At 44.8% G+C, this 12,973-nt stretch overlaps 1 protein-coding gene across 3 annotated transcripts in view; it reads right to left on the reverse strand.

Moving 5' to 3' along the window:
* Window positions 1-6: 6 nt before the first annotated feature.
* Window positions 7-12,973, reverse strand: part of RHBDD3 (rhomboid domain containing 3) — an 18,728-nt gene continuing 5,761 nt past the window's right edge. For all 3 annotated transcript variants that reach the window (XM_027863414.1, XM_027863406.1, XM_027863397.1), the window contains exons 3-6: window positions 1,463-1,840; window positions 826-988; window positions 431-700; window positions 7-351 (exon numbers count right to left, since the gene is read on the reverse strand). In XM_027863414.1, coding sequence (XP_027719215.1) covers window positions 156-351; window positions 431-700; window positions 826-988; window positions 1,463-1,840 — 1,007 coding nt within the window. In that variant the 3' untranslated portion in view covers window positions 7-155. The remainder of the gene's footprint in view (window positions 352-430; window positions 701-825; window positions 989-1,462; window positions 1,841-12,973) is intronic.

A 12,973-nucleotide genomic window follows, 5' to 3' on the forward strand; every position in this document is an offset into this window, starting at 1 on the left:
GTGTGTGTGTGTGTGTGTGTGTGTGTGTGTGTGTGTGTTTTGCTGGGAGCTGATCGGATGGCCTCTGAGAGTAGCCTGTACCCTGACACCCCTCCATACGCACACAGGCTGCCCCCTCTGTTCCCACTCCAGTGCAGCCATCAGGGGGACGCTCCTTAAGGCCTGGCGGGCTCCTGTTTCTGGGCAGGTGGAAGGGGGCCCTCCCTGGGAGGCTCACTTCTGGTCACCTGGGCTGCATCGCCCACCTGCCCCTCAACCAGAAGCGAGACGGCCCCTTCCACGCGCCCTGTGGCTGCAAGCGCCACCACTGCCTGCTCCATGGAGAATCCCATGCGCTCCAGCTGCTGCAGCCTGTGGGGACGAACACTCCACGTCAGTTCCCAGGCCCCGGGACTCCGCCCTGCACCCACGTTCCCGCCGCCCGCCTCACCTCAGGGAAGAGACCGATGACTTGGACAACCTCAGCTCCTCCGTAGCCCGCAGGGGCGCGTCCTGGAGGGAGGCATGGATGGCGGCCTGCAGCAGCTCCTCGTTCATGATGTCACCCTGGCTCCAGAGCGGGGTCTCCAGAGGGAGGCTGGGGGCATCCCACGAAGGGGCCCCTTCAAACAAGGAGGGCCCAGCCCCCAGGCCAGGAGACAGGGGGTCTGGGGCCCAGAGGCCCGGCACCAAACTGCCAAGAGGTCCGGGATCTGGATGCCTGGAGGAGCAGGGGCCCGTCACGGTGGGAGGCTCAGCCTCTGCCCTGGGCCCTCCAACGACCCCCCAGGGAGCCAGACTGCCCCCGTTTCCCCCCCCCCATCCCTGCCCCGGCCAGGGGCTCACCTCAGCCCAGCAGGGTGGAGGACGGGCAGCTCCAGCGGGCTGCCTGGGGCTGGGATGAAACACAGCAAGCAGCTCCCCTCCAGCGCCCTGCAGACACCAGCCCTCTGCAGGGCCTGGAGCCGGCGCTCCGAGAGCTCCAGCCGGCGGAAGACCCCAGCAGAGTCTGCGTCAGCCCCCAGCGGGGAGGGGGGTGGCTGGTCAAGGGAAATACGCGCCAGGAGGCCCTGCAGCCCCTTGTTCTCCCACCTCTGCACCTTTGCCTCCCTGCCCACTAGACCCACCCCCACTGGTACATGGGTCCAGAAGAGCCGGTCAGATGGGCCAACTGGCTGGACCCACCTCCTGCCCCTCCAGGCCTCCCAACCCCCTGAAGTTCTGGCCCTAATCCTTCTTCCCCTTCCCTTATCACGTCCCCCCCCCAATCCCCAGAGTTCTCATCTCCAGGCTAAATGATGCTGGCACCCCAACAACGCCTCGAGGTTCCAGGCCCCCTCGGGGCATTCCCCGGCCAGCCCTCCCTAAACTCTGGCACCCAGCCCCAGCCCCAGGTTCCAGGTGTGTTCCAACCAGCACAGAGGCCGGCCGGCCCAAGCCCTCCTGGGTTCTGGGCCCAGCCCCGACGCCCACCAAAAGATACAGGCCAGGCCCGCGAGGAGGCCGCACAGCTGAAGCAGGAAGGGGGGCTCGGAGCTCACCAGGTGCATGAGGGCCAGCAGCAGCAGAGGTGGGACCACCCCCCCGGGCAGCCTGGTCCGGCTCCGGTGCTGGGCCGCCAGCAGAGCCAGGTGGACGGGCGTGTAGCCGCAGCCCCTGCCGCCTGCCCCAGGCACCCCGAGGCCGGCCAGAAGCAGGTAGAACAGCCCGGTGGCCAGGGCGCCCAGGGCCGAGGCGTGGACGTAGCGCAGGGTGCCCAGGTGGCTCTCCTGGTACCAGCCCAGGGTGGGGAAGAGAAGCAGGCTCAGCAGCAGGGCCGGGAGGGCCGTGTGGCCCAGTGGGAAGGTCAGCAGCCGGTACACTGACAAGACAGGAGGCAAAGAGTTCATGAGGAGAGCCCCCGCCAGCCCAGGGCAACAGTTCCCCACCAACCAGCAGCCTCAGGGAGCACCTACTGCGCGCCGGGTCTGGGCCAGGAGCGAGGCAGAACAAAGATTTTTTAACATGGAACAACTCCCCTTCTCCAGAAGCTTACGGTCTGCGGGGAGGCATCAACGTACCCACATACAGGTGTGTTCAAAACATACCATCAGCAGCACTTACTAAGAGCCCACTATGTGCCAATCACTGGGCCAGGTGTTGGAGCTACACAAAAAAAATGAAGCAATCGCAGCTGGCACATATAACTTTGGGCTTTAAAGCGTTTTACAAATAGTGTCTCATTTGGTCCTGGCAACTCTGGCGGGTAGGTGCTATTATTATCTCCATTCCATTTTACAACTGAGGAAACTGAGGCAGACAGCAGTGAAGTGAATTGCCCGGGGTCTAAAGCAGGATTTGAACTCGGGTCTTCCGGATTCCTGGCCCAGAGCTCCATCACCTCACTGCCTAAATGATCCTTGCTCTCAAAGAGCCGACATTTGAAGACAGAGGAGAATGGGTACACATAGGTATGGATATATCTAGAATAAATACACGGTAATTAAATACAGGGGCCGCCAGATGGCGCCGTAGTGCATGGAGGGGGTGGGGAACCGTGCAGCAGAATCCCTCCCGCAGCCCGGGGAGGAAGGACTGAAAGCCAGTGAGTGGTACAGGGGTGGTGAGCAGGCCTGAGCCATGGTGGAGGCCAGGGGGTCCAAGACCAAGGACTCAAGGACAGCCCAGTCCAAGTTCTGCACTGAGAGGGCACTTAAGTGAATGAATGAACGAACGAACAAATCAATGAATCAATGAATCAATGAACAAATGAATGAATAGGCCTGTTCAAGGATCCTCCTCCCCCAAAAAAACCAGCATTTCTTCTTCTGAGTCTTTGTTAGATGCTGTGCTCAAAAACAAAAACACAAAATCACAGTCTCCAAGCTGGAAAGGACCCGAGACCCATCTGACTAAAAAGCCTCTCTCCACTATCCCTGACAAGCCATTGCTTGAATACCCCCCGCTGACGGGGAGCTCACCGCCTCTCCCAGCATCTCACTGCTCTCATTATTAGAGGGCTGGCTTGGTAGGGTGGAAGGAGAGCTGCCTCCTGACTGAGTGACCCCGGGCTAATCACCTCCCCGCCCAGAGCTGTAGACAACGTGCGTTTCCTCCCCAAAAATCTCTCCAAGGCAATGAAATCAAAGGTCACTTCACCTGCCTGCCTCAGTTTCCCCATCTGTAGAATGGGGACAATAACAGCACACCCCCCCCCCCCCCAAGGTTATTGTGAGGATTGAATGAGATGATATTTGTAAGATGCTTAGCGCGTTGCCTAGCACATAGTAGGAGGTATGTAAGTGTTGGCTATCCTGATCATCAAATCATTAGGAAGTTTTCTGACTTCAAGTCAAATTTGCCCTTGGCAATGTCCCCCCTCCAGGCCTCGCCCCCCTCGGGTCAGGCTGAACAGGACTGAGCTCCTGCTGCCGGGAGAACCCCTCCAAAACGTGGGGACAGCCTGGCACGTCTCCCCTCGGGCTAAGCACTCCCAGTTCCTCCCACTGACCCTCCCATGGTACCATCTCCCAGGACCTCCAACACGGTCCTGGGAGAACCCAGAGCCCCCCGACTCCAGCCTGGGATGGAGAAGCTGACGCAGCCGGGCTGTGGCAGAAGCAGGCCACCTGAGCCCGGGGCCTCCAACTCTCCATCCCCTCCTGCCTCCGAGGCCCTTCGCCTCCTCTGATAGCCCTCCTCCAGCCAAAGTCACAGGAGCAGACTGAGAGCTAGGGGGCCCTCGGAAGGCCCCTGGTGCGAGGCCGTGCATCCCTGGGGCTGGGCCAGGGCAGAGGCACTGCTCTTCATGGCTACTTGGGTGACACCTGCCTGAGCTCCTGACCCCTGGCATCCCCTCGGTCCGGGCCATCCCCATGTACCATAAATGAGGAGGGAGATGTCCCTGGGGAGGCTGAAATCACTCACCCCACCCTAATCCATCCTCCACCCAACCTCCAAGGCCACAGCCCTTAAGCCAGTCACACTCCATCTCTAGTCTCCAGGCCTTTGTACTGGCGGGGCTCCATGCCTGGAATGCCCTCCCTCCTCAAACTCACCTCCTAGCTTCCCTGGCCCTTAAGCCTCAGCTCAAATACCACCTTCTACCATCCCAACTCCCACCCCCACGCCCCCACAGTTACCTTTCATCTACTCTGTATAAATCTTGTCCATACCTAGTTATTTACATTAGATTGTAAGCTCCTGGAGGGCAGGGTCTACTTTTGTCTTTCTTTGTATCCCTGGCACTTAGTAGGGTAACAGACATATAGTAAGTTTAACAAACTGACTTTAATCGACTGACAAAGTGAAAGCACATCTCTCCTTTCTATTAACAACCGGAAGAATGTACTCTGTAAAGGACTTTCTTTGGGAATCAGCTGGCAAGTGTCTATTGGGTCAAAACAATGTATTGGTAGTTTAAAAAAGTAAAATAAAATGTATACTTTAAAAAATAATTTGTATCTTTACAGAGCTACATCAAATATTAACAAAATGCATCTGAAGGAACAAAATTAATAAATATAAGAAAAGCAGTGAAATAGAAAAAAACATTTGCCTCAGATTTCTCAGATAAGAATCTGATGTCTAAGATATATAGACAACTAACAAAAATATGTAAGACCAAGAGCCATTCCCTAATAGATAAATAATCAAAGGATATGACTGGTTCTCAAAAGAAGAAATGCGAACTATTAACAATCACATGAAAAAATGTTCCAAATTACTAATAATAAGAGAAATGCACATTTTTTGAAACCCCCAAAAATGGCAAAGATGATAAAAGATGGGAATAGTCAATGTTGGAGGTGTGGAAGAATTACAGGCCCACTGGTGCATTGTTGGTGGAACTGTGAATTCGTATAACCATTCTGGAAAAGAAGTTGGAACTACACAAAAAAAGTGGCTAAAACTTTCATATCCTTAACCTAGAGGTAACACTTCTAGGTCTACACTCCAAAGAAGCCATTTACAAAAAGGGCTTCATATACACCAAAATATTTGCAGACATACTTTCTTGTGGTAGCCAAGAACTGGAAACAGAAGTGGATATCGGGCAACAGAGAAATGGCTAAACAAATTGTGGTACATGAATGGAATGGGCAGCTGGGTGGCGCCACAGTGCATAGAGGGCTGGGCCTGGAGTCAGGAAGACTCATCTTCATAAGTTCAAATCTGGCCTCAGACACTTACTAGCTGTGAGACCCTGGGCAAGTCACTTAATCTGTCTCAGTTTCCTCATCTATCAAATGAGCTGGAGAAGGAAATGGAAAACCCCTCCAGTATCTTTGCCAAGAAAATCCCAAATGGGGTCATAGAGGGTCAGACACGACTGAAAAACACATGAATATAATGCAATATTACTGGGCTGTCAGCAATGACGAGTAGAATGAACATGGAGAATCACTTGAAGATTCACACGATCTGATGCAAAGTGAAGTAAACGGAGACAAGACAACAACATACGTAATAGAAAGAATGACCACACGCAAAACAAAAGAAGTTGCAAATGACCCAGAAGAGGCCCCCTCCCCTGATTCCTCTGCAGATGGCTGTGTATATTGTCAGATCCATCCAATGTCAGAGCAGGCTTTCGGGTTGTTTTTTCTCTTCAGCCATTCTTCTTTCTTTCTTTAAATAATCTTTGTTATGGGAAGGGATACAGGAGGAAATATAGGCAATGTAATAACCTGTGATAACAATTTTTTTTATTTTAAAGAGCTATGAGAAGACAGTCCCACCCCACTCCTTTGCAGAGGTGGAAGACAGGAGGGTGTGAACGTACTATCAGATTTTTTTGAGTGTCTATGGATTTTTTTTTTCATTTAAATTTTTTTTGTTGTTGTTATATAGCATAGCTCTCTGGAAGGAGAAGGGGGAAATTTTTGGAAATGTTAAAAAAAAAAAGTTATCAACAAAAACTAGTATTTAAAAAGAAAATGAATGTGGCAAAATTACAAAGACCAAACTTGTAAATGCAGTTGAAAAACAAAAGAGAAGCAGGAAACTGAGGGTGGGGGGATCTTTGCAACAAGTTTCTCTGATAAAGGTCTCATTTCCAAGATATAGAAGGAATTGATCCAAATATATAAAACTAAGAACCATTCCTGGGGCAGCTAAGTGGCGCAGTGGATAGAGCACTGGCCCTGAAGTCAGCGGGACCTGAGTTCAAATCTGGCCTCAGAACAAACACTTGACACGTACTAGCTGTGTGACCCTGGGCAAGTCACTTAACCCCAACTGCCTAAGGGGGGAAAAAAAAAAGAGCCATTCCTCATGGATAAAACGTCAAAGGAAACAGCAAGGTGGTGCAATGGATGGAGCACCTGCCTGGATTCAGGAGGACCTGAGTTCAAATCTGGCCTCAGACACATAACTCTTACTAGCTGTGTGACCCTGGGCAAGTCACTTAACCCCATTGCCAAGCCAAAAAAAAAAAAAAGTAAACAAAGGAAATACTAGGCAGTTTCCAAAAGAAGAAATCCAAGCTATCAACAACCATATAAAAAATGCTCTTAATCACCAATACTCAGAGGAATGTATATCCAAGCAACTTTTGAGGATCTACCTCAAACCTAACATTCTGGCAGAAATGGTAAAAGAGGAAAATGACAAATGCTGGAGGGGCTGTGGGAAAACAGGTACATTGTTGGTGGAGCTGTGAACCAGTCCAGCCATTCTGGAAAATAATTTGGAACCATGCCCCCCACAGTCATTAAAATACACCTACTCATGATCAAAGTCATTAAACATGCCACTACTAGGCCTATCGTCAACAGCTGCTCTGATTTTTGTCCTGCCACTGGACTTCGATGACTTTGGAAGACACGGCAAGGCTGACGACTTCGTGCAACTAACTTAAATCCAATCCACTGGCCAACCAAGGCATCAACTCGTGATGTCATGGGTCCATTTTGAAAACAAAGGTCAAAACAGCAACAACAAACAACTACGCCTATACTCCAAAGAAATCAATGGAAGAGGAAAGGAGCTCATAAGGACAAAAATACTTAAAGCAGGGGGCAGCCAGGTGGCGCAGCGGAGACAGCGCCGGCCCTGGAGTCAGGAGGACCTGAGTTCAAATCTGGCCTCAGACCAGACACTTGACACGTACTAGCTGTGTGACCCTGGGCAAGTCACTTAACCCCAACTGCCTCGCCAAAAAACAAATAAATAAAATAAAAATAAAATATTTAAAGTAGCTCTTTTTGTGGTAGCCAAAAATGGGAAAAATGGGGAATTCTGGCATGCCTGGAATGTTCTCCCTTCTCCACTGACCACTGACCTCCCTGGCTTCCTTTAGGTCCCAACTAAAATCCCATCCTTCACGTCCCCAACGCCTCTTAACTCTAGTGGCTTTCCTCCAATTCTTTCCTATTTTTCCTGTGCATTGCTTGTTTTGTATAGACGTGTTTGCACGTGGCCTCCTCTATTAGAATGTAAGCTCACTGAGGGCAGGAGACGTCGCCTACCTTTTTTTTTTTTAATCCCACTTAACAGCACTTAATAAATGTTTACTGATTGTAAACATGAAAAAGGGTGAAACAGACAATTTCAGAGTAAACTGGGAAGACCTCTGTGAAATGATGCAGAGAGAGGTGAGCAGAATTAGGAGAATACTTTATCCAATGATAACAACATTATTATAAAGAAAATCAAGTTTGAAAGACTCTAGAACTCTGATCACTGCAATGCGAAAACATGAGTCTCGGACTCTCAGCAGGGTTTTTTTTGTTTTTGTTTTTTTGTGAGGCAATGGGAGTTAAGTGACTTGCCCAGGGTCACACAGCTAGTAAGTGTCAAGTGTCTGAGGCTTGATTTGAACTCAGGTCTTCCTGACTCCAAGGTCAGAGCTTTATCCACTGCACCACCTGGCTGCTCCTCAGCAGTGTTTTTTAAGCTGTGGGTTGTGACCCCATATGGCGTCATGAAAAATTTGGCAACGGTAAACGGTTTCTGAACGTGCAATGACCAAAAATTAGTGAAAAATCAAACTCGTAACGAGTCCAAGGTGTTTCTTGTCTCCGTTGCATCATACCGCTTCACTGCAGCCTTGGTTCTGAACACAAAGCACGCGCACTTTGTACTGCGCACGAGCTCAGGCCACGCAACCCTAACAAAAGCTGCCAAAGTAGGAAAAGGGGTCAAGGGTGGAGAAAAATTTAAGAGGACCCACCTCCTGCCAGAAAAAGACATCGTTTTGGACATCACTAACTCCGGAATTAGTTTGGCTAAACTACACACCTACGTCCTGGGGGATTTGCTTTTCAGGGTCATTTTTTTTTTTTTAATTTTCACAGTTAGAGAAGTAGTGAGAGGGGCAGATTAATTTTCAAAATATTTGTTATTTGAAAAATAAAATAAACTTTTTTTAAAACAACAAACTTGATCTCAAAGAAGGAATATGAGAATGTGTACTTCCCCCACTTTTTTGCAGAGAATGAGGTCTACAGGTATATAACATGACATACACGGTCAGGTGGTCAATGTATTGATCAGTTTTTTTTTTATCTTTTTCCTTAAAAAAAAATCCTTCATTGTAAGAGATGATTCTTGGGAGGAAGGAAGAAAGGGATAGAAGGGGGAAATCTAAGTGATGTTTAAAAAAGAAAGAAAGAAAAGCTACTTAAAAAAATAAAAAGTTGCCTTATACGCTCCCCCATCCACTTCCTTCTTAAACAGAGTAGAGGGAGTATGATTTAGCCTTCTCCATCATCATTAGCAAGAGGGACCGACTCACTTCAGCTTTGGACTGACTGGCCCTGGGCTGGGCTTTTGGCTTTGTTTTTTTAAATAGCTTTTCTGGCTTTGCTCTGGTTGAGAGCAGTCATATCTCTCTATGGTCAGTGTGGTCTCTCTGATGGCCTCCCCCCAACTCACCCAAGTGTGTCTCCTCTAAGTCTATAGTCTGAGAAACCAAATCACCAGGCTGGTAAAAACCGTATATAAAGTAAAAGTCAAGAGGCCCTGAGCGAGGGCCAAGGGGTTTTTCCATAAGTAAAGTACATGAGTTTAGTAGATCTTGTGACATACAGATACAGTACTGTATAATGAACCAGAACTTGAGTTCAAATTCTGGCTTTGCTATTTATTATTGAGATGACCTAGCTTCCTCCTCTTTAAACAAGGGGATAGACTAAGTGTTCTCTGACACGTTGGGCTGGAGCCTGTGAAGGTTTCCCTGCATCTCTGGCTCTTGGGCTTAATTCAACTCAACACATTTAACAACCTGAAAAAAGAGCATTAAACATAAAAGAAAAAAGGTGGTTTTTATTTATAATTTTATATCATTTTATATTTGTATTATATAATAATAGCTTTTATTTATAATTTTGTTTTATTTTTATATTATTTTATATTTTATATAATAGTTTTTATTTAGAATTTTATTTTATATTATATAACATTGCATATTATTTTTATATTTTTTATTTTATTTATAAAAATGCGACTGTTTTTATCTGAACTCCAATGTGCATATGTGTGTGTGTATCTATAAAACTTTCTATGTATATTGTACTCAGTTTTCTGTGTACATTCCTTACATTCAACAGAATGTAAGCTTCTCGGGAACAGCGTGTTCTCTTTTTGTCTTTATATACCCAAAGTCTGCTTAGCACACAGTAGGCATTCATTTTTGGCAATTCCAAAAAACAAGGCCCGATCAATGAATGAAAGGAAAAAAATTATATGAAATATGTAATTTCCAGAAGGAAGACAATGAAAATTATATGTTATACATTTAGTATTTAATTTTCTGTGTAACAGATAAACAGCTAATCTGATTTAACAGGAAAGGAAAATCAAATTGTTCATGTCAAAAATGAAAAAGGAGAAGTCACAACGAAAGAAAAATAAAAGAAATTATTTGAAACTATTTTGCCCAATTATATGCTAGCAACACTGATAACTTACAGGAAATAGATGAATACATAACAAAACTGATAAGAGAAGAAATGAACAAATACTTACAAAATTACAAGATACTCAAATTTTTAAAAAAAGAAAAAAGATCCTATTTAAATAACCAGCATTAGAAAAAAGAATTTGAACAAGCTATAAATGAACTCCCAAAGGAAAAAAAAAAACTCAAGGACCTGATGTATTTACAAGTGAATTCTACCAGCTATTCAAAGAATAACTGATTCCAATATACACAAACTGTTTGCAATTAAAAAAAAAAAACAAAAGGTACCCTTCTAATCTCTTTCTATGATACAAATATAGTCTTGATACCTAAAGCAGGGAGAAATAAAGGAGAAAAAAAACCACACAACATAAGACTAATATCTCTAATGAACCTTGAAATGTTAAATAAAATTTTGGCAAGTAAGCTCAACAACATAGAAGAAATTTACCCTATGACATGTTGGGTTTGTACCAGAATGCATATAATAAATAATATTATTGATATAAATAATAAAAACCACTTTATTATATCAGCCAAATGCTGAAAAAGCTTTTGACAAAATCCAGCATCTTTTTCTATTAAAAACTCTAGAAAGGGGGCAGCTAGGTGGTACAGTGGATAGAGCACCAGTGCTGGAGTCAGGAGGTCCTGAGTTCAAATGTGACCTCAGACACTTGACACTTACTGTGTGACCCTGAGCAAGTCACTTAACCCCAATTGCCTTGCCAAAAAACAAACAAAAACACTCTAGAAAGCATAGGAATAAATAGACTTTTCCTTAATATAGCAAATAATATCCATCTAAAACCAGCAAAAAATCAATGTTAAGTATCTACTATGTGCCCAGCACTGTACTAAGTGCTAGGAACACAAAAAGAGGCAAAATTCAGTCCCTGCCCACAAGGAGCTTACAATCTAATGGGGGAGACAACATGCAAACAAATCTATACAAGGCAAGCTATGTACAGGATAAACAGGAAATAATTAACAGAGGGAAGGCACTAGAATTAAGAGGGGTTGGGGAAAGCTTCCAGGAAAAGGCAGGATTTTAGTTGAGAATTAAAGGAAACAGGGAAGTCAATAAAATAAAGTCAATAAAAATGATACGTAATGGAGAAAAGTCAGAGACCCTTCCAATAAGATCTGGGGTAAAACAAGTGGGTCTATCAATACCCATCCTCACCCCTACTATTTAACATAGCACTAAAAATGCTAGCTGAAGCAATAAACCAAGAAAGAAAAATTGAGGGAATTAGCAAAGGCAAAGAGGAAATAAAATTATCTCTTTTTACAAATGGTACAATAACTTAGAAAACCCTAAAAGGTTATTTAAAAAATTCAAACAACAAATTCAGCAATGCTTTAGGATGGAAAAAAAAAAAAGCTGATATAAATCATTAGCAATCCTATTTGTTACCAACAAAATCCAACAGAAGGTAGCTAGAAAGAGAAATTCCATTCAAAATAACTATAAAGGCTATAAAATATTTGAGAGTATATCTACGAAGATGCTCCTAGGAATTATATGACTCCAAACATAAAACACTCTTTACAGAAATACAGACCTAAATAACCGGAGAAACATTTGTGGCTCATGAGTAGGTCAAGACAGTATAATAAAAATGACAAAACTGCCTAAATTAATTTATTTATTCACTTTTACACCAATCAAACTACCAACGGGACATTTTGTAGGTCTAACAAAATAATAACAACAGCTAACATTTATATAATGCCCACTATGCCCCAAGTACTGTGCTAAGCGCTTCACAAACAAAATCTCATTTGATCTTCACAAAAACCCAGAAGGAGGTGCTATTATTACCCCCTTTTTACAGGTAAGGAAACTGAGGCAAACAAATTAAGTGACTTGTCCACAGTCACAAAACTAGTAAGTGTCTAAGGCTGGATTTGATCTCAGGTCTTCTTGACTACTACTTAGCTAATATAATAATATAGCTACTATAATAACAAAATTTATAAGGGGGAATGAGGTCAAAAATCTCAAGGGTAGGGGCAGCTAGGTGGTGCAATGGACAGAGCACCGGCCCTGAAGTGAGGAGGACCTGAGTTCAAATCCAGTCTCAGACCAAACACTTAACACTTACTAGCTGTGTGACCCCAGGCAAGTCATTTAACCCCAACTGACAAAAAAGAAAAAAAGAAAAAAAGAATCTCAAGGGTAATCATGAAAAAAAAAGTGGGAAAGAAGTGGGTCTACCAATACCAGACCTCACACTGTACTACAGAGTAGTAATCATTAAAACAATGTGGTATTGGTAAAAAATTAAATTAAATTAAAAATAGGTCTATCAGTGGAACAAATTAGGTATACAACATAAAGAAATGCACAAATATAGTAGCATGGGTTTTGATAAACCCAAGGGAAGGACTAACCTAATTTGACAAAAACTGCCAGGAAAGCTGAACAGCAGTCTGGCAGAAATTAAGTTTAGAACAACACCTGACACCATACAAGAAGGTAAGGTCCAAAAGGAGCTCACCTTCATAGTTATGCACAGTTGTACATAGTTGTTTGCATGCGTCTACCTCATTAGACTGTGAGCCCCTAGAAAGAAGGGACTTTTTTTTTTGTCTTTCTTTGTATCCTCAGTGTTTAACACAATACCTGGTGGCATACGGTGACCAAAAATTGGTTGGACATAAAAAAGTCATTTTCAAAGGAAGAAATCCAAACTGCCAACCAGATGAAAACTAATAATTAAAGACACGCACATTGAAACCACTCTGAGGTTCTACCTCACATCCATCAGATTGGCAAAGACACCCCCCAAAAGGAAAATAACAACTGGGGGGGGCACTAAGGGAAAACAGGAACATTGATGCACTGTTGTTGAAGTTATGAACGGGTCCAGCCATTCTGAAGAGCAACCTGGAACCATGCCCCAAAAGTTACTAAACTTGGCATAGCCCTTGACTCAGGTTTACCTCTACTAGGCATATCCCCTAAGAGATCAAAGAAAGAAGGGGAAAAGGCCTCTTGGTCCTTTTATGGACGACAGATAGATAGACAGATAGATAGATAGATAGATAGATAGATAGATAGATAGATAGATAGATAGATAGATAGATAGATAGATAGAT

Source organism: Vombatus ursinus, unplaced genomic scaffold, assembly GCF_900497805.2.
Source record: "Vombatus ursinus unplaced genomic scaffold, bare-nosed wombat genome assembly UNPS02001287.1, whole genome shotgun sequence".
Lineage (NCBI taxonomy): Eukaryota > Metazoa > Chordata > Mammalia > Diprotodontia > Vombatidae > Vombatus > Vombatus ursinus.